The following is a 22,983-nucleotide window of genomic DNA, read 5'->3' on the forward strand; positions in this document are numbered from 1 at the left end:
AAACCTCAACTAAATCTACAAATACCCCAATGGTTATAATTATTGGAATCGGATACATTTTGTACTCTGATAAGGCTATAGACATCCCCTAATATTGCCACATTGATACGAAATTGATCAGATAAACTAGTCTTCATTATTATGCCTCTGTCAGAAACAGAGGTTTACTGTTTGTTTTACTGTTAACTAAGAGCTGTGGCAATTTTAGCATGTAAATCTTGGTAGGCCAAAAAATAACAAAAAGTGGGACGCATGCCAGAAAAGCCACTACACAACACAACACTAAACAATACATGAAGTGCACTATAATGGTGACAAACGGTGTCACGGCTGTTTGAAGGATTGGACCAAAATGCAGCGTGTTCGTAGTTCCACATATTTAATAAACGTGAAACTGAATGCAATACATAAATAACTCTAAAAACAACAAACCGTGACGCAGAGAGGAAAACACACTACTCAAAAGATAATAACTCACAAACAGGAAGAGGGAAAAACCCCTACTTAAATATGATCTCTAATCAGAGGATCAGCTGCCTCCAATTAGAGATCAACCCCAAACAACCCCAACATAGAAATAGAAAAACTAGAACTTAAACATAGAACAACCAAAAACACCCCCTGTCACGCCCTGCCCTACTCTACTATAGAAAATGACATCTTACTATGGTCATAACGTGACAAACGGTCCCCACAAACTGTTAGGGCCTACATAAAGCTGTCCCAACATAACTTCTACGCCTGGTCTGGCAGCAAAATAGTTAATTCAGCCTCATTTAGTGCCTTTCAAAAAAAATTGCTAATATGGCTGACTTGCTTAAACAAATGTGGTTTCTAATGACAATTGAGATGTACAAACTATGGCATGAGGGGATTAAGACATGAGCGAGCTAGGATGGACGTAGTCAATATAACTATTTGTTTAGCACTTTTGAAATGTACAGCAACAGAATTCGGAACATGGGCCGTTCTTACAGTGTTCTCCCTGTACACCAAGTCAGAACTGTAGGATAAATAAAGGGGGCATATAAGCAGACAATGAAAGCTCTTACAATATTCAATGATTACATTTCTCTAAAACAGGTTATAGGCTACATGTGCACCACCAAGTCAGAACAGTGGGCACAATTAAGAGAGGTAAATATTCCAAATTATTAGGGTGAGGCATATGGCCTACGAACATGTTACTACACAACATACACTTATTATTACTTCCTTAGTTACAATAGACATATCTCCCTGGAATATTACAGCATTTATGCAGCAGCATACAATACATTTTTGGACTCACCTTGTTGTACTGTTTTCATTGTTGTGTGTGTAGGTGTCAGGGAAGTCAGGCGCAGGAGAAACCAACTTAATATAATTGGAGTAGTTTAATATATTTTTAAAACAAACTCCAATCTCAGCGTACAAAAAGAAAACATGGGTAAACATACCCGTCGCACACCTATACAAAATACACGAACATAATAACACCAAACAATCTCCGACAAAGACACGAGGGGAAAACAGAGGGTTAAATACACAGCATGTAATTGTGAAAAAACATGCTATGTTCCGGAACTCCAATTTGAGCAGCAGCAGCTGAAAAATGAGCTCCTACAAATATTGAAATTTACATGGTTTTTAGAGTGAAGTACATCGGAAAAAGCAAAAGAAAACTGCAAGACTGAAGAGGAGAAAAATCAAGCAACAAACAAAGAAGATAGTTATTTTTCAAAAGCCTATTTTTCATAAAATTGTAGTTATCTTAGCTAGCTGAATTGTTTACCAGTTGCTAAGCAGTTGCTAGGGACTCTTTTGGAAGAAGCTAGCTAGCTAACGAAGAACAACAAAGAATATCTAGTTAACAGAAGAAAAGAAAGAGAAAATCAGGACAGAAGAAAAAGGATATCAAAGTGAAACAGTTCTCTAAAGACACAAGAGACAATAATACAAGAAACAACACTTCTGTAGCTTGTCAACTATGTGTCTGTCTATCCCTGTTCTCTCCCCTCTGCACAGGCCATACAAACGCTTCACACCGCGTGGCCGCTGCCACTCTAACCTGGTGGTCCCAGCGCGCACGACCCACGTGGAGTTCCAGGTCTCCGGCAGCCTCTGGAACTGCCGGTCTGCAGCCAACAAGGCTGAGTTCATCTCAGCCTATGCTACCCTCCAGTCCCTAGACTTCCTGGCGCTGACGGAAACATGGATTACCACAGATAACACTGCTACTCCTACTGCTCTCTCTTCGTCTGCCCACGTGTTCTCGCATACCCCTAGAGCAACGAGCCAGCGGGGTGGTGGCACTGGAATCCTCATCTCTCCCAAGTGGACATTCTCTCTTTCTCCCCTGACCCATCTGTCTATCTCCTCATTTGAATTCCATGCTGTCACAGTTACCAGCCCTTTCAAGCTTAACATCCTTATCATTTATCGCCCTCCAGGTTCCCTTGGAGAGTTCATCAATGAGCTTGACGCCTTGATAAGTTCCTTTCCTGAAGATGGCTCACCTCTCACAGTTCTGGGTGACTTTAACCTCCCCACGTCTACCTTTGACTCATTCCTCTCTGCCTCCTTCTTTCCACTCCTCTCCTCTTTTGACCTCACCCTCTCACCTTCCCCCCCTACTCACAAGGCAGGCAATACGCTTGACCTCATCTTTACTAGATGCTGTTCTTCCACTAATCTCATTGCAACTCCCCTCCAAATCTCCGACCACTACCTTGTATCCTTTTCCCTCTTGCTCTCATCCAACACTTCTCACTCTGCCCCTACTCGGATGGTATTGCGCCGTCCCAACCTTCGCTCTCTCTCTCCCGCTACTCTCTCCTCTTCCATCCTATCATCTCTTCCCTCTGCTCAAACCTTCTCCAACCTATCTCCTGATTCTGCCTCCTCAACCCTCCTCTCCTCCCTTTCTGCATCCTTTGATTTTTCTCTGTCCCCTATCCTCCAGGCCGGCTCGGTCCTCCCCTCCTGCTCCGTGGCTCGACGACTCACTACGAGCTCACAGAACAGGGCTCCGGGCAGCCGAGCGGAAATGGAGGAAAACTCGCCTCCCTGCGGACCTGGCATCCTTTCACTCCCTCCTCTCTACATTCTCCTCTTCTGTCTCTGCTGCTAAAGCCACTTTCTACCACTCTAAATTCCAAGCATCTGCCTCTAACCCTAGGAAGCTCTTTGCTACCTTCTCCTCCCTCCTGAATCCTCCTCCCCCTCCCCCCCTCCTCCCTCTCTGCGGATGACTTCGTCAACCATTTTGAAAAGAAGGTTGACGATATCCGATCCTCGTTTGCTAAGTCAAACGACACCGCTGGTCCTGCTCACACTGCCCTACCTTGTGCTTTGACCTCTTTCTCCCCTCTCTCTCCAGATGAAATCTCGCGTCTTGTGACGGCCGGCCGCCCAACAACCTGCCCACTATCCCCTCCTCTCTTCTCCAGACCATTTCCGTAGACCTTCTCCCCTACCTCACCTCGCTCATCAACTCATCCTTGACCGCTGGCTACGTCCCTTCCGTCTTCAAGAGAGCGAGAGTTGCACCCCTTCTGAAAAAACCTACACTCGATCCCTCCGATGTCAACAACTACAGACCAGTATCCCTTCTTTCTTTTCTCTCCAAAACTCTTGAACGTGCCGTCCTTGGCCAGCTCTCCTGCTATCTCTCTCAGAATGACCTTCTTGATCCTAATCAGTCAGGTTTCAAGACTGGGCATTCAACTGAGACTGCTCTTCTCTGTGTCACGGAGGCTCTCCGCACTGCTAAAGCTAACTCTCTCTCCTCTGCTCTCATCCTTCTAGACCTATCTGCTGCCTTTGATACTGTGAACCATCAGATCCTCCTCTCCACCCTCTCCGGGTTGGGCATCTCCGGCGCGGCCCACGCTTGGATTGCGTCCTACCTGACAGGTCGCTCCTACCAGGTGGCGTGGCGAGAATCTGTCTCCGCACCATGCGCTCTCACCACTGGTGTCCCCCAGGGATCTGTTCTAGGCCCTCTCCTATTCTCGCTATACACCAAGTCACTTGGCTCTGTCATATCCTCACGTGATCTCTCCTATCATTGCTATGCAGACGACACACAATTAATCTTCTCCTTTCCCCCTTCTGATAACCAGGCGGCGAATCGCATCTCTGCATGTCTGTCAGACATATCAGTGTGGATGACGGATCACCACCTCAAGCTGAACCTCGGCAAGACGGAGCTGCTCTTCCTCCCGGGGAAGGACTGCCCGTTCCATGATCTCGCCATCACGGTTGACAACTCCCTTGTGTCCTCCTCCCAGAGTGCTAAGAACCTTGGCGTGATCCTGGACAACACCCTGTCGTTCTCCACTAACATCAAGGCGGTGACCCGATCCTGTAGGTTCATGCTCTACAACATTCGCAGAGTACGACCCTGCCTCACACAGGAAGCGGCGCAGGTCCTAATCCAGGCACTTGTCATCTCCCGTCTGGATTACTGCAACTCGCTGTTGGCTGGGCTCCCTGCCTGTGCCATTAAACCCCTACAACTCATCCAGAACGCCGCAGCCCGTCTGGTGTTCAACCTTCCCAAGTTCTCTCACGTCACCCCGCTCCTCCGCTCTCTCCACTGGCTTCCAGTTGAAGCTCGCATCCGCTACAAGACCATGGTGATTGCCTACGGAGCTGTGAAGGGAACGGCACCTCCATACCTTCAGGCTCTGATCAGGCCCTACACCCAAACAAGGGCACTGCGTTCATCCACCTCTGGCCTGCTGGCCCCCCTACCTCTGAGGAAGCACAGTTCCCGCTCAGCCCAGTCAAAACTGTTCGCTGCTCTGGCACCCCAATGGTGGAACAAGCTCCCTCACGACGCCAGGACAGCGGAGTCAATCACCACCTTCCGGAGACACCTCAAACCCCACCTCTTTGGGGAATACCTAGGATAGGATGGAGTAATCCTTCTAACCCCCCCCCCCCCCTTAAAAGATTTAGATGCACTATTGTAAAGTGGTTGTTCCACTGGATATCATAAGGTGAATGCACCAATTTGTAAGTCGCTCTGGATAAGAGCGTCTGCTAAATGACTTAAATGTAAATGTAATTAATGGGATTGGAACCAGGTGTGTAGGAAGACAAAACCAATGGAAAATCAAAAATGGATCAATGATGGCTAGAAGACCGGTGACGTCGATCACTGAGCACCACCCGTACAAGGAGGGGCATCGACTTCAGCAGAAGTCGTGACAGTACCCCCCCCCCGACGCGTGGCTCCAGCAGCGCATCGACACCGGTCTCGGGGACGACCCAGAGGACGAGGTGCAGGGCGATCCGGACGGAGACAATGGAACTCTCTCAGCAGGGAAGGATCTAACACATCCTCCACTGGAACCCAGCATCTCTCCTCCGGACCGTACCCCTCCCAGTCCACGAGGTACTGAAGGCCCCTCGCCCGACGTCTCGAATCCTGGATGGATCGAACGGAGTACGCCGGGGCCCCCTCAATGTCCAGAGGGGGCGGAGGAACCTCCCACACCTCTGCCTCCTGGAGTGGGCCAGCCACCACCAGCCTGAGGAGAGACACATGGAACGAGGGGTTAATGCGGAAATGTGGGGGAAGCTTTAACCTATAACATACATCGTTCACTCTCCTCAGGACTTTAAACGGCCCCACAAACCGCGGACCCAGCTTCCGGCAGTCTCCTCGCCTCCCAGATGTACTCCAGATTGCGGTGGTCAGTCCAGATGAGAAAAGGGTGTTTAGCCCCCTCAAGCCAATGTCTCCACACCTTCAAAGCCTTGACGACAGCTAACAACTCCCTGTACCCCGCATCATAGTTTCGCTCCGCCGGGCTGAGCTTCTGTGAGAAGAAAGCACAGGGGCGGAGCTTAGGTGGCTACCCGAGCGCTGAGAGAGCACAGCTCCTATCCCAGCCTCAGAAGCGTCCACCTCCACTATGAATTGCAAAGAAGGATCCGGATGAGCCAAAACAGGAACCGAGGTAAACAGAGCCTTCAGTTGCCTAAAAGCCCTGTCTGCCCCAGCCGACCACTGCAAATAAACCGGACCCCCCTTCAACAGTGAGGTAACGGGAGCAGCTACCTGACCAAAACCCCGGATAAAACTCCGGTAGTAATTGGCAAACCCTAAAAATCGCTGCACTTCCTTCACCGTGGTGAGAGTCGGCCAATTACGCACAGCTGCAATGCAGTCACTCTCCAACTCTACTCCTGACGTGGATAGGCGATACCCTAAAAAGGAGACGGACTGTTGAAAGAACAGGCATTTCTCAGCCTTGGCATACAGGTCATGCTCCAACAGGCGACCAAGCACCATGCTCACCAGGGACACATGCTCGGCGCGTGTAGCGGAGTATATCAGAATGTCATCGATATACACCACTACACCCTGCCTGTGCAGATCCCTGAAAATCTCATCTACAAAAGATTGAAAGACTGATGGAGCATTCTTCAACCCGTACGGCATGACGAGGTACTCATAACGCCCTGAGGTGGTACTAAATGCTGTCTTCCACTCATCTCCCTTTCGGATACGCATCAGGTTATACGCACTCCTGAGATCCAGTTTAGTGAAGAAGCGCGCCCCGTGCATTAACTCAATCACGGTGGCAATCAGAGGTAGCGGGTAACTATACCCCACCGTGATTTTACTAAGATCTCGATAATCAATGCACGGGCGCAAACATCCATCCTTCTTCTTCACAAAAAAGAAACTCAAGGAGACGGGTGAAATGGAGGACCTAATGTACCCCTGACTCAGGGATTCGGAGATATATGTCTCCATAGCTACCGTCTCTGCCTGCGACAGTGGGTACACGTGACTCTTGGGAAGTGCAGCATCTACCATGAGATTTATCGCACAATTCCCCTGTCGATGGGGTGGTAATTGAGTCGCCTTCCTTTTACAGAAGGCGAGAGCCAAATCAGCATATTTGGGGGGAATGCGCATGGTGGAAACTTGGTCTGGACTTTCCACCGTAGTAGCACCAACGGAAACCCCTACACACCTACCTGAGCACTCTCGCGACCACCCCGTGAGAGCCCTCTGTGGCCAAGAAAAAGTGGGGTTATGACTAGTTAACCAGGACAGGCCCAGCACCACTGGATATGCAGGAGTGTCAATAAGGAACAGACTAATTTTCTCCTTATGAACCGCCTGCGTCACCATACTCAAAGGAGCTGTGGCCTCCCTGATCAACCCTGGCTCTAATGGTCGACTATCTAATGTGTGAATGGGGAAAGGCACTTCCACCGGTACAATAGGGATCCCTAAACTATGAGCAAACGTTTGATCAATAAAATTCTCAACCGCGCCTGAATCTACTAGTGCCTTATGCTGGGAACGAGGGGGAAAGAATCAGGAAAAGTGACAGACACAAAGATATGGGCAACAGAGGGCTCTGGATGAGAATGGTGCCTACTCACCTGGGGTGGCGCCAGAGCGCCCTGCCTGCTACCTCGATTCCCAGAAGAACCTCCCTGGCACCGACCAGCAGTGTGACCTCTGCGGTCACTGATGGACGCACGAGCGGGAACCCCCTCCAGTCTCCCTGTACAACCTCTCTCCCGGCTCCATGTGTATAAGAGAGGGGGTGCGGGAGGATGGAACCACCAGACCCCGATCTGGACATCCACGAGCAGCCAGTAAGTTGTCCAGCCGGATGGACAGATCCACCAGCTGGTCGAAGGTGAGGGTGGTGTCTCTGCAGGCCAGCTCCCGACGGACGTCCTCAAGCAGACTGCAGCGATAATGGTCGATCAGGGCCCCATGATTCCATCCCACACCGGCTGCCAGGGTCCTGAACTCCAAAGCAAAATCCTGGGCGCTCCTCGTCTCCTGCCTCAGATGGTAGAGGCGCTCACCCGCCGCTCTGCCCTCGGGTGGGTGGTCGAAGACTGCCCGGAAACGGCGGATGAACTCCTCATAACGGTCCAACGACGCATCTCCTCCGCCACATACAGCGCTGGCCCATTCCAGGGCTCTCCCGGTGAGGCACGAGACGAGGGCGAAACTCTTCTCACGGTCTGATGGAACTGGGTGGACCGTGGCCAGATAAAGGTCTAATTGGAGGAGGAAACCCCTGCAGCCTGCAGTATCTCCGTCATACCCCTGAGGCATAGCTATACGGATTCCACCGGGTTCAGGTTGAGAAGGGGCGTGCAGTAGAGACCCCGGTTGGGCTGGTGGAGGCGCTGGAAGAACTCCCTGTCTCTCCCAGCAGTCCATCTTCTGGACAACGCGATCCATGGCGGCGTACAGATGATGAAGCTTCTTCGCTTGCTCCTGGATGCGCTCCTCCACCTCCATGTCCGGGGTATCCTCTCCTGCTGACTTCATAATTGTGGTCGGAGATTCTGTCATTGTTGTGTGTGTAGGTGTCAGGGAAGTCAGGCGCAGGAGAAACCAACTTAATATAATTGGGGTAGTTTAATATATTTTTAAAACAATCTCAGCGTACATAAAGAAAACATGGATAAACATACCCGTCGCACACCTATACAAAATACACAAACATAATAACACCAAACAATCTCCAACAAAGACATGAGGGGAAAACAGAGGGTTAAATACACAGCATGTAATTAATGGGATTGGAACCAGGTGTGTAGGAAGACAAGACAAAACTAAAAATGGATCAATGATGGCTAGAAGACCGGTGACGTCGATCGCCGAGCACCACCCGTACAAGGAGGGGCATCGACTTCGGTAGAGGTCGTGACAACTGTGCTCACTTGAGCAGGAAGGTGGCGCAGTGGTCCTTTGTGGGAAAATTTTGTCATCAAAGTCTGGCATTCTCTGGATTTATGGTGCTTTCAAAACAACTGGGAACTCTGAAAAAGAAACAATTTCTAATCATGATGATTTAATTGATCTTCAGGTCGTAGCTCTCGAAAGAGAACAGATTTACAATTCCGAGTTGGATGACCGTTCAAAACGTATTTTCCCAGTCGGAGCTCGTTTATTTCCGATTTCCCAGTTGTCTTGAACTCACTGAAGTTAAGTTTCGCAGTTCCGAGTTAACAGTTGTTTTGAGCGCGGCACAAATCATGCTTCATTGACAGCATAGCCAATGTTGAATGTTCATCCTTTTAAGCTTGGAAAAGAGCCCCTTAATCCCAGATTTGGGACCACACTGCTACTCCACTGAATAGCAAGCTAGTGATTGCTTTGCAATGCTTGCAGTTAGCCACCGTCACTGATTCCTTCCAAACCACTCATTGTTGAATTTGTGATTTCCAACTTGTTGTGTAATGTTTATGTCCAATGGCCGATGAGCACCGATACATTTTATCTATAATTTCTCTTCATTATTTATCTTCATATGAAAAGGATTAAAAAGGATTTGCCAGAAGATTGTCGACTTAATTCATGATGATGACTGCTAGCTAAGATTTTGAAAGTATGATGTTGACATGATCAGTTCAATCAAAGATACTGTACATATATTAAGTGATTTGACATCATTTTATCTGTGGCCATTGACCTTGAGCCTTCTTGGATGGGCACTTCTAATGTAACTCTATGGCAGCACCCAAGGGGCTAGAATTTTCTAGCACTACCCTTAAACACTACGTATTTTCTGCTGGCTTGCCCCACCACCACAGAAAGCACTGAGCTAGGCTGAAACACCTGCATTTTGGAGCTGCCTTACTCAAGAAAACAAAAATGAGACCATGTTTGTGTGCAGCTTTATTAACTCAATGATATATATATATTTTTACATTGTTTGCAAACTGATATGTGACACGTATTAACGACAAAATAACATTTATTTTTACTGTATTTTTTTTGCTAAAAATGTGTGTCTCTGCCCCACCTGCCATGAACGACGGGTCGCCACTGACTGAGACCTATTTGAAGGGACATTAATTATTGGAATAAAGAGCCAGGATTTAAACAAATTCTAAATCTTTCATTGACATGTCACTTTCCCTTTAGATAAAAGGTACATGCACATGTAGTTTCTCATAATTCAATAGCTGTCATGAGCGTCGTAAGGATTGGACCAAGGCGCAGCGGGTATAGTGCTCATCTTCATTTATTTAAATTAAAGTGAACACTGAATCAAAAATACTAACAAACGAGGAAACAGTTCCATAAGGCACACAGGCTATACAGAAAATAACCACCCACAAAACACAAGTGAAACAAACCCAACTAAATATGGCCTCCAATTAGAGACAACGACAACCAGCTGCCTCTAATTGGAGGTCATTGCCAAAAACCCAACATAGAAATAGAAAACTAGAAATACACATAGAAATAGAAAATATAGAACATAAACCAAAAACACCGAAACACACAAAACAAACACCCCCTGCCACGCCCTGACCAAACTACAATGACAAATAACCCCTTTTACTGGTCAGGACGTGACAATAGCTCTCAGTAATACAATACTTTCAGAGAACTTGCAAATGCTTCACGTTGAAACAATAACTTAATATGTTTATAGATTCGTTATTAAATGGTTTAGGAAAAAGCCATAATTTACAGCGGGCAATCTAGCGGCATGAGGAATGAGGAATTGTGGAATGAGGAAGTGAGACAGGAGTTGACGGATTTCAGCCTGTTCCATTTGAGTGGACCATTCTGTTTCGCAGGACTTGAGTAGACAGATGATGATCTCAAAGAAATCAGACAAATCTCCCGCTGAAAGGTAAGTTATAATTTTATCCATGGTCTATTCAGCATAAAGTGTTTTTATTTTATAGATGCAAAGTTAAATGCGGGTGTCACAGTTGCCTTTGAGGCTTATCATCACGTTTCGGATTCGCCTATCTCTCACATGCTCTCTATGCAAAATTCAATGTATGACAATTGTGCAATCACAACCCTTAGCAATCTCTTTGCCTTCTCTAAACTTGTTTGACTTTATCTTGTTTATAGACTCAACTTGCATAAACCGTTCAATACTGCTTTTTACATATAAAATATGTTGTATTTTTCCAAGTCAATCGTATTGAAATGTGTGATACATTTTGGAATGTATTCATACATTTCCCTTTTTATTGATTAATTTATTTTTATTCCTTAACATCACAGAGGAAATGAGAGTAAAGCATGTGAGTGTGACATGATACGGTGTCAGATTTGGAGCTGTGCCTGTGTTCATTTTCAGACTTGATTTTTCCCTAACAAAAAATGTAACAACCCCTACTAAAATGCCCATTAATTGTAATCCACATAATAATTCACATTTCCTTTTGCTGCAGGATTATTTTCCTGCTCTAGCAAATTGGCTCAAATTAAGATCCTACACCTGTATGAGTGCCCGGCAGCTGGTCCTGAGGCAGAGAGCGGAGCTGCTGCGTGCCCTGTGCTGTGGTGGCTCTTCTGAGGGTCTCGAGAGTGTATTGGACCTACTCCTGTCCTGGGGCATGCTGTTCTGGGAGGACTACCAGAATGTACGGGTACCAGGCCGTGCTCTGTGTGCCAACACAAGGGTGCTACTAGATCTGGTGTACACCAAGGGAGATGAGACATGTCGACTGCTCCTGGCTGCTTTCAAACAGGTAAGATATGTAGGCACAGCTCTTCACAGGTGATGCCGTTCTAAAGGATGTATGAGCATGTTTTGAACAGACTCATTACTGATGTATACACAAAACATTAAGAACACCTTCCTAATATTGAGTTGCACCCCCTTTTCCCTTAGAATAGCATCAATTTGTCAGGGCATGGACTCTACAAGGTGCCAAAAGTGTTCCACAGGGATGCTGGCCCATGTTGACTCCAATGCTTCCCACAGTTGTGTCAAGTTGGCTGGATGACTTTTGGGTGGTGAACCATTCTTGGTACACACGGGAAACTGTTGAGCGTGAAAAGCAGCATTGCAATTCTTTGCACACTCAAACTGGTTCACCTGGCACCTACTGCCCTGTTCAAAGGCACTTAAATCTTCTGTCTTGCCCATTCATCCTCTGAATTTCACACACATACCCAATCCATGTCTCATTGTCTCAAGGATTAAAAATAATTATTTAACCTGTCTCCTGATACAGATCATTACATAGATACAAATCATTACATAGATACAGATCATTACATCGATACAGATCATTACATAGATACAGATCATTACAAAGATACAGATCATTACATAGAAACAAATCATTACATAGATACAGATCATTACATAAATACAAATCATTACATAGATACAGATCATTACATAGATACAAATCATTACATAGATACAGATCATTACATAGATACAGATCATTACATAGATACAGATCATTACATAGATACAGATCATTACATAGATACAGATCATTACATAGATACAGATCATTACAAAGATACAGATCATTACATAGAAACAAATCATTACATAGATACAGATCATTACATAAATACAAATCATTACATAGATACAGATCATTACATAGATACAGATCATTACATAGAAACAAATCATTACATAGATACAGATCATTACATAAATACAAATCATTACATAGATACAGATCATTACATAGATACAGATCATTACATAGATACAAATCATTACATAGATACAGATCATTACATAGATACAGATCATTACATTTTTATTTTATTTTATTTTTTTCAACCAGGTCCTCCCTGAGGCCCAAAGAGCTGGCCTCTCTTTTGGAAACTGTCGTACTGCCGATCTAGAAGATACTAGAGAAGATACAAAAGAACTACATGGTACAACTATCCAGACCCTTCTCCAGAGGCTGCACCTCCTTTGGGCCAGGGGGGTAGCTCTACATGATTTTTTTCTACTCTTTCCCTTCAGCTGTCGCAGGCTGAGCTCGGAGCAGAGGGAGCTGTCTCTCAGAGAGCTGCTGTTCCTGCACTGCTGCTGGCCGGACGGGGACCAGGACCGAATCTTCCAGTTCATCCTGGACCATCCGCACCTCATCCTCTTCACCTTCGATGGCCTGGACGAGCTCATGCAGAGCTTCTCGGACTCAGAGCAGAGGCACTGCTGCCCCACCCAGTGTGCCCCCGTCCCCACCCTGCTCTTCAACTTGCTGCAGGGATCCCTCATGAAGGGGGTGAGGAAGTTATGTTTTATGTATAAGGCTGTATGAGATGTGTAGGATTTTTATGCGCAATGTATGTTTTGTGTATGTGTCGACTGTGCAATGAATAGTTTTTATTTTCTATAAAGCAGTTCCTGTATCAAGACAATTTTCCCCTCAGGGACAATAAAGTTTATCCTCATCCTAAGGTGGTGACCAGCCGGCCGGAGGCAGTGGGTCCCACCCTGAAGCGGTACCTTCGCAAGGAAGTCCTCTTGAAAGGCTTCTCGCCCGGCGGGATCGACTGCTTCGTGACGAAGCATCATCGCAACCCGACAGTGGCCACCAGGGTCCTGGAGTTTCTACGAAGCAGCACAGCTCTACTGGGCCTGTGTCACATCCCGGTTTTCTGCTGGATTGTGTCCAAGTGTTATAAGGAGCTGCTGGGCTGTGGAGAGGGAGAGGGCAGTCCCCAGACCATCACAGATGTTTACCTCATGATCCTGCAGCACTTCCAACACCGGGCCTCTCAGAGGAATCCCCTGGGGATAGGATGGGTGCAGGAGCACCAGGATACTGCCCTGCATCTGGGGCAGCTAGCCATGGAGGGCCTGGGGGCCTCTTGTTACGTCTTCACAGGCACAGAGCTACAGAAGTGTGGGGTGACCGAGGAAGATATCTGCATGGGGTTCCTCATCCATAGTAAAGACCTCTCCTCCTCCACTAACTGCAAACACCACGAGTTCCTGCACATTACCATGCAGTGCTTCTTTGCTGCTCTCTACATTGTCCTGAACAATAACTTGGACCGCTCCACCATCCCTAAGCTCTTTCAGCCCCAGGACAGGCAGCAACAGCCTGGCTTTCACAGGGCGTGTCTGGGGCACTGCTTGACCCAAAAAGAAGGGGCCTTGAAGGAGGCCAATACGGCAGGTGAGACACCAAACCTCCAGATAACAGCTACTTTTGTGCCTGGGCTCTTGTCTCAGCGCCACCGTAGCCTGCTGCTCCTCTCCTGCCCTAGGCCCACTCTAGATAGGAAGTCCAAGCAGGTGGTGACTGTCCAAAGGCATGCAAAGGCACTTTAAATCCATCCCTCGGCCCGTGGAGGGGGAGAAGAAGAGCATGCACGCCATGCCGGGCTTCGTGTGGCTCATCAAGTGCATCCATGAGATGCAGGATCGCCAGAGACACTATGGCTAAGCTAGAGGTGGAACACCTGAAGCTGACCTATTGTAACATAGGCCCTGTGGAGTGTACTGCACTGGCCTACTTGCTCCAGCACCTTAGGAACCCTGTGCGGCTTCAGCTAGACTACAACTACGTAGGAGACGTTGGGGTGGAGCAGCTGCTGCCTTGCCTGCATGTCTGCCACTCTGTATAGTATGTTTGGAAAGCTTCACCATGCTATTTACTATGGCACTCACTATGGGATTATTTTAGCATAAACATGTTACCTTGTGCCAGTAACATAACACACAGGACACTAAACTAAGGCCTAATAATACGATTATTTTTTATTTCACTCCCTCAGCCTGAGACACAATAACATATCAGATGAGGGAATCTGTAAATTGATTGAAAAAGGCATCCAGTGTGAGTGCTTCAGAAGATTGTGTGAGTATGGCCAAATCTATTTTCCACTGTCAGGTGACCTATAGCTAGGCTATGGTGGCTGTAAACGTTCTATGTCAAATAAAAACTGATGAGTAACCTTTATTGATCTTGATTAATGTCTCTGAAAGGCTCTTCAACAACAAGCTAACTGATGCCTGCACAGAGTGCTTCGCTCACCTCCTGAAGATAAAGCAGAATTTTCTCTCTCTAAAGTGAAGATATTTTTCAACTCTCAACATATAAGATACTGTACATTGTTACCTCACATAGCAATAGCTAATACCATATTCAATCAAACATTTTCTCTGACTTTGTATTGCAGGCTGGGAAACAATAACATCACAGCAGCAGGGGCAGGGCAACTGGCGGAGGGACTGAGGTTCAATCGGTCACTACAGTTCTTGGGGTAGGAAGCAGACTACCTATCTCTCTGAGAATGACTAAGTTGTTTTTATGCCTATCACAATGCTGTAATAATATATCTGGGTGACCATTTTAATCCTCTCTCTGTTTTTTAGGCTTTGGGGAAATAAAATAGGTGATAAAGGTGCAGAGGCCATTGCCAATGCTCTAAAGGATGGCCAAACCTTGGTGTGGCTCAGGTAATGTTAGACTAATGATAGGTTGAAACATGAACATTACTAACACATCCATACTATCATGGGCAACTATATGTCCAGACAGCCCTGTTATCATTAAAATACTTAAACATAGGAATACATCTTACTGTCAGATGTATGTTTCATGGCAGCCTGGTAGACAATGGTGTTCGCAGTGCAGGAGCATGTGCTCTTGCCCCACTCATCAAGAACAGTACGCTTGAGGAGCTGTGGTGAGTATATTGATAGCACATCCTGAATACTGAAAAAGACTTTGCAGCTACCCACATTCCGTTTTGCCTCAACTGACATTTTGATAGTTGTGGTTGTGCTATACATTTGTGGTTGCGCTAAACACATCTTTCACTCTGCTCTCTCATGCCCTCCACAGGTTAACCAAAAACTGCATCACAAGAACAGGTGTGGAGTGTCTAGTACTGGCTCTTGAAAGCAACACTAGTGTGAAGGCAGTGTGGTATGTTAACATTATGCTTTGATCATTTAGACAGTTATATACTGGCTGAGAAATGTAATTTACAAAGTGTTATGTCCTATACATACAGTACAGTATGCTGTAGTCTCCTATGCCTCCCCCATACCTCCCCATACATGTGAAGATTGGATCTCAAATCACTTAAGAAGGTCTCTAATCCAAAGACTGTAAATTAGAGTTAAGTGAATAATTGTTTTCTCTCTAGGTTGAGAGGTAATGAGCTCAGCCCAGAAGAGGTGGAGGAGATGACACAGCGGGAACCCAGGCTTACATTCTGATGATGCCAAGTGCGGGTCAACTATACTGGAGTAATATTGTTTACAGCCATGTGTATGTCTGTTTGTAATTAATGTAACTTCTTTAGTAGCATTTCCCGTAAAATGGTAGTTGTGTTATTTATAGGTTATTATATGTTTTTACGTACATTATGGATCATGTTGGATGTAATGTTCTCAATGATGTAAACAGTGTGGGCAAGCTTGTTTTATCCATTCACAATAAGTAGCAACTTCTGACCTGCTCTGCTACTACAGGCAGCTTGTTTGGTAGCATTCTTTTCATATTAGTCATTGCGATAAGTGACACCATGCTGTATTCTAAGGAACTGGTCTGACACTTGTTTTATGTAAGCACCATTGTGTGTGACCCTATTGTTTCTGGCTAATTATCAAATAACAGTCAGGTATTTGAACTGGTTCATCAGTATTCTTATGTACCCTACCCTATTGTACACTGACTGGTAGTGCCAGTATGTTTGATAACACGGGTTGATTCAGCGGTGACATGACTCTTATTTTATCAGTGAATCACTAACAGTGATTACATTAGTCCTATTGTGTCAGTGCTCTATGGTGGGGATAGAATGACTTGTTACGTTACGTCACCTTGCCTACAGAGAAATGTTAATGTAGGCTATTACATTTTAAAGATGCACTATTTACATTTACATTTACGTAATTTAGCAGACGCTCTTATCCAGAGCGACTTACAAATTGGTGCATTCACCTATGATATCCAGTGGAACAACCACTTTACAATAGTACATCTATATCTTTTTTTTTTGGGGGGGGGGTTAGAAGGATTACTTAATCCTATCCCAGGTATTCCTTAAAGAGGTGGGGTTTCAGGTGTCTCCGGAAGGTGGTGATTGACTCCGCTGTCCTGGCGTCGTGAGGGAGCTTGTTCCACCATTGGGGCGCCAGAGCAGCGAACAGTTTTGACTGGGCTGAGCGGGAACTGTGCTTCCACAGAGGTAGGGGGGCCAGCAGGCCAGAGGTCGATGAACGCAGTGCCCTTCTTTGGGTGTAGGGACTGATCAGAGCCTGAAGGTTCGGAGGTGCCGTTCCCCTCACAGCTCCGTAGGCAAGCACCATGGTCTTGTAGCAGATGCGAGCTTCAACTGGAAGCCAGTGGAGTGTGCGGAGGAGCGGGGTGACGTGAGAGAACTTGGGAAGGTTGAACACCAGACGGGCTGTGGCGTTCTGGATGAGTTGTAGGGGTTTAATGGCGCAGGCAGGGAGCCCCGCCAACAGCGAGTTGCAGTAATCCAGACGGGAGATGACAAGTGCCTGGATTAGGACCTGCGCTGCTTCCTGTGTGAGGCAGGGTCGTACTCTGCGAATGTTGTAGAGCATGAACCTACAGGATCGGGTCACCGCCTTGATGTTAGCGGAGAACGACAGGGTGTTGTCCAGGGTCACGCCAAGGCTCTTAGCACTCTGGGAGGAGGACACAATGGAGTTGTCAACCGTGATGGCGAGATCATGGAACGGGCAGTCCTTCCCCGGGAGGAAGAGCAGCTCCGTCTTGCTGAGGTTCAGCTTGAGATGGTGACAAAAACAAAAATAAATCCCCTAAACTAAAGGGAGGGAAAGGAGAGTGGCTGCACGGCACTCGTGCATACACCCCCCCCCCCCCTCCCCAAACCTCCTACAATGGAGGTGGCTTACGCTCGGGCCTAAGACCACCCCCTGACCAGTCCACTCCTCCCAAATACCTCGGCCTGACACATGTCACTGTAGACCCTATACTATATTCTATGAGCTCTAGACTGTAGGACGACTCTAGGAGCTCCGGACTGTAGGCAGGCTCACTCGGTTCCGGGCTGTAGGCCGACTCACTCGGTTCCGGGCTGTAGGCCGTCTCACTCGGTTCCGGACTGTAGGCCGTCTCACTCGGTTCCGGACTGTAGGCCGTCTCACTCGCTTCCAGACTGTAGGCCGTCTCACTCGGTTCCGGGCTGTAGGCCGTCTCACTCGGTTCCGGACTGTAGGCCGTCTCATTCGGTTCCGGACTGTACACTGTTGCCGGACACTCTGGACGGGGTACTGTCGCCGGACACTCTGGACGGGGCACTGTCGCCGGACACTCTGGACGGGGCACTGTCGCCGGACACTCTGGACGGGGCATTGTCGCCGGACACTCTGGACGGGGCACTGTCGTCGGACACTCTGGACGGGGCACTGTCGTCGGACACTCTGGACGGAGTACTGTCGTCGGAAGCTCAGGACTGAGCTGACGCACTGGAAGCCTAGTGCGTGGGGCTGGTAGTGGAAGTACCAGACTGGAGACACGCACTTTAAGGCTAGTGCGAGGAGCGGGAACAGGCTGAGTTGGACTGGGCTGACGCGCTGGAGGCCTGGTGCATGGTGCTGGTTTAGGAGACGCCAGACCATGCACCTCAGGGTCAGCACGAGAAGCAGGAACTGGATATACCGGGCCATGGGTAAGCACTGGAGTTCTGGAGCGCACCTTTTGCACAACCCGTCCTGGCTGGATGGAAATAGCAGCCCTGCACAAGCGGAGTGCTGGTACAGGGCGAACTGGGCTGTGCAGAGGCCTGATGGTTGCCGTGCGCAGAGCAGGCATAGGGTAGCCTGGGCCTAGGAGGCGCACTGGTAGCCAGATGAGTTGTGCAGGCATCCTCCTTCTAGGCTGGATGCCTACTCTAGCACGGCACAAACTACCCGTGTGCCCCCCCAAAAAAATTATTGGGGGTGCCTCTCGCGCTTCCCCTTCGGCGCGTACAAAGCCTCATACCAGCGCCGCTCTGCCTTGGCTGCCTCTATCTCCTCCGGTGGGCGACGATATTCCCCAGCCTGGTGCCAAGGTCCAGCCCCGTCTAGAATCTCCTCCCATGTCCAATTCCCCTGATAGTCCATATAATTTTTCCGTTGCTCCTTACCCCACTGCTTGGTCCTTGGTTGGTGGGAGATTCTGTCACGAGTGTCGTAGGGTTGAGACCAAGACGCAGCGGGAAAATGTACACTCATCTTCTTTTATTAAAGTGAAGAAGGAAAAACACCAAAAAATGTATACAAAACACAAAACGAACTTGACAGTCTTATCAGGCACACATAGCTAAACAAGAACAATCTCCCACAAAATACTAACACAAACACATACCTATTTATAGGACCCTCAATCAGAGGCAACTAGAAAACACCTGCCTCCAATTGAGAGTCCAACCCCCAAATAACTAAACATAGAGATACAAAATAACTAGACTAAACATAGAAATACATTAACATAGAACAGTGCCCAAAACCCGGAATAATAAATCAAACACCCAACTACTAACACAACCAGCCCGAACCACATAAAACAAATACCCCCTGCCACATCCTGACCAAACTACAATAACAAATAACCCCTTTTACTGGTCAGGATGTGACAAATGTAGATCACAATGGTGGGGGAGTACCAAGATCAGGCCAAGATTGTTTTATTATATATTCTTTTGCTTTCAGATAAACCAGTATACATACAAGAAGTATACAAACAGACAATGATAACATATGCTAGGGGGTACAACAAATTACACATTATACAAAGACCTTAAAAGATGCACACATATTGATTGTTTTAACAGCTTTTTTATTAGAACAATGTAGAATGGTCTTAATGTACTGCTCGAATTCCTTATAGAAAACACGGAAGGGTGTTTTTTTATTAGTGAATCTACATTTATGAATATGACATTTTGCCATTAGCACAATTAGATTTATGAGATTTTTTTTTCTTCATGATCCTTATTATAGTTATAGAAACCGAGCAGCATATTCTCACATAAAAACAAAGTCATCAAGAATATTAACAGTTATAAAACTATGAATAACTTTCCATATTTTTTTTACATGTAGACAATGCCAAAATAAATGCAAAACTGTTTCTGGATGCTCAACACAAAAAGTACAGTTCATGTTAATGTCTTTTTTGAGTTTCTTCAGGTAATGATTCACAGGGTAATACTTATGGATCATTCTGAAAGAGACCTCTTTGACCTTGTTAACAAGCAGGTATTTCTGTGGTAATAACCAGACTTTTTTCCAACAGATATTATTGACAAATGTATTCCAGTAAATTGTGACAAGGAATGGATACAATATCCCTTTGAAATAAAGCACATATAGATCTGTTGTTCCGAGGGAGTAAGCAGAAACAAATGTTTCCTATTGGAGAGTAAACTGGATTAAGCGAGGGTAGGTCAAGAAGGTGAGGTCTGGTTACACCTCTAAACAACATGAGAATTCCAGATGGAATAGCATCAAAGACTATGGCGAACTCTAGGTGTAACAGGGATATTGTAATGAGATAAAAATTGAGTAACAATCCTTCTGCATTAAAAAGTTGACTCACCAGCAGGATATGATTATTAAACCAGTTCTAAAAAAAAATGAAGACTTGTTTCTATACAAAATATCCTTATTGTTCAAATGGAATACCTATGCGGGAAAAAATTTGTTAATATACACTGCTCAAAAAAATAAAGGGAACACTTAAACAACACAATGTAACTCCAAGTCAATCACACTTCTGTGAAATCAAACTGTCCACTTAGGAAGCAACACTGATTGACAATAAATTTCACATGCTGTTGTGCAAATGGAATAAACAACAGGTGGAAATTATAGGCAATTAGCAAGACACCCCCAATAAAGGAGTGGTTCTACAGGTGGGGACCACAGACCACTTCTCAGTTCCTATGCTTCCTGGCTGATGTTTTGGTCACTTTTGAATGCTGGCGGTGCTTTCACTCTAGTGGTAGCATGAGACGGAGTCTACAACCCACACAAGTGGCTCCGGTAGTGCAGCTCATCCAGGATGGCACATCAATGCGAGCTGTGGCAAGAAGGTTTGCTGTGTCTGTCAGCATAGTGTCCAGAGCATGGAGGCGCTACCAGGAGACAGGCCAGTACATCAGGAGACGTGGAGGAGGCCGTAGGAGGGCAACAACCCAGCAGCAGGACCGCTACCTCCGCCTTTGTGCAGGAGAAGCACTGCCAGAGCCCTGCAAAATGACCTCCAGCAGGCCACAAATGTGCATGTGTCTGCTCAAACGGTCAGAAACAGACTCCATGAGGGTGGTATGAGGGCCCGACGTCCACAGGTGGGGGTTGTGCTTACAGCCCAACACCGTGCAGGACGTTTGGCATTCGCCAGAGAACACCAAGATTGGCAAATTCGCCACTGGCGCCCTGTGCTCTTCACAGATGAAAGCAGGTTCACACTGAGCACATGTGACAGACGTGACAGTCTGGAGACGCCGTGGAGAACGTTCTGCTGCCTGCAACATCCTCCAGCATGACCGGTTTGGCGGTGGGTCAGTCATGGTGTGGGGTGGCATTTCTTTGGGGGGCCGCACAGCGCCCCATGTGCTCGCCAGAGGTAGCCTGACTGCCATTAGGTACCGAGATGAGATCCTCAGACCTCTTGTGAGACCATATGCTGGTGCGGTTGGCCCTGGGTTCCTCCTAATGCAAGACAATGCTAGACCTCGTGTGGCTGGGGTGTCAGCAGTTCCTGCAAGAGGAAGGCATTGATGCTATGGACTGGCCCGCCCGTTCCCCAGACCTGAATCCAATTGAGCACATCTGGGACATCATGTCTCGCTGCATCCACCAACGCCACGTTGCACCACAGACTGTCCAGGAGTTGGCAGATGCTTTAGTCCAGGTCTGGGAGGAGATCCCTCAGGAGACCATCCGCCACCTCATCAGGAGCATGCCCAGGCGTTGTAGGGAGGTCACACAGGCACGTGGAGGCCACACACACTACTGAGCCTCATTTTGACTTGTTTTAAGGACATTACATCAAAGTTGGATCAGCCTGTAGTGTGGTTTTCCACTTTAATTTTGAGTGTGACTCCAAATCCAGACCTCCATGGGTTGATAAATTGGATTTCCATTGATTATTTTTGTGTGATTTTGTTGGCAGCACATTCAACTATGTAAAGAAAAAAGTATTTAATAAGATTATTTCTTTCATTCAGATCTAGGATGTGTTGTTTAAGTGTTCCCTTTATTTTTTTGAGCAGTATATTAACGACCACGCTAAGAATACTTGTCTATGAAAAGCAGATAATTTTGTAGGAATCTTATCAATGTTATAGTTACAAAGTAACTTCAAATTGAGGCCACCAAAATGGGAAAAGTTATAATGAGGGATGAAATTCCAAATTGAAATTGGATTCTTTAAGAAATGTTTAGCACAATTTATCAAAGTAGGAAAATCATCATATTCTTATGTGTTCATAACGACAGATTTCCTAATATAATGTGTATGATTTTTACAGCTGAAGGTGAAAAGCATATGGTCAACAGCTTTAACTATTTAAAGCTGTTGTAGATGTAGGGACTGGGCTGCATAAGTAAGTCTGGAGATACCTTCAGTTTTAGAAAGCAATACTCGTCCTTTCAAGGATAAATCCCTCTGCAACCAATGGTTCAATTTATTTTTGTTTTTTTCAATAATAGGTATGAAATTTAATAAGCATCTTTCCTGTTGATCCTTATATATAGTAATCCCAAGGTATGTTACTTTTTCCTTGACTGGAATATTGCATATAGAGGGTATCACTTTAAGATCAGGCCAAGATGGAGGCACAGTGGCTTCAACACAGCGCCCCCTATCAGTAATCTAGTGTACATGGTCTGCCAGGGTTATCACTAGTTACCACAGCCACAACGTCAAATTGTCAATATCGTAAAAATTCACGAAAACAAAAATGTGCCTTTTGGTCTTCATTTAAGGTTAGGCATAAGGTTAGCAGTGTGGCTAAGGTTATGGCTAGGTTTATATTCACTTTTTAAGAAGATTGTAGAATATGTGGGCTTTAAGACTTTGTGGCTGTGGTAACTAGTGAAGACCGTCTGCCAGAGAGACTAGTAGCACGGTTTTGAAAATGCTCGTAGATTCTTCAATACCCGTCAACCAAACTCGTGGGAAAACCCCGGGGGGTGGGACTTAATGACTAACCTGAAGCCCAGCCAATTGGCACTTGTTATGGATGCAGATTGGCCA

The 22,983-nt window shown here is 46.4% G+C and overlaps 1 protein-coding gene across 1 annotated transcript; it reads left to right on the plus strand.

The window, feature by feature from the left end:
- The first annotated feature begins 11,241 nt into the window (after window positions 1-11,241).
- Window positions 11,242-16,072, plus strand: LOC106562391 (nucleotide-binding oligomerization domain-containing protein 2-like). The gene is given in 12 exon segments (XM_045690367.1): window positions 11,242-11,490; window positions 12,559-13,009; window positions 13,177-14,029; window positions 14,031-14,153; window positions 14,155-14,355; window positions 14,507-14,593; window positions 14,718-14,801; window positions 14,912-14,995; window positions 15,108-15,191; window positions 15,341-15,421; window positions 15,580-15,663; window positions 15,887-16,072. Coding segments are annotated over 12 exon segments (2,454 nt in total). The 3' UTR covers window positions 15,960-16,072.
- The last annotated feature ends 6,911 nt before the right edge of the window (window positions 16,073-22,983 follow it).

The sequence above is a fragment of the Salmo salar genome, chromosome ssa11, assembly GCF_905237065.1.
Source record: "Salmo salar chromosome ssa11, Ssal_v3.1, whole genome shotgun sequence".
Lineage (NCBI taxonomy): Eukaryota > Metazoa > Chordata > Actinopteri > Salmoniformes > Salmonidae > Salmo > Salmo salar.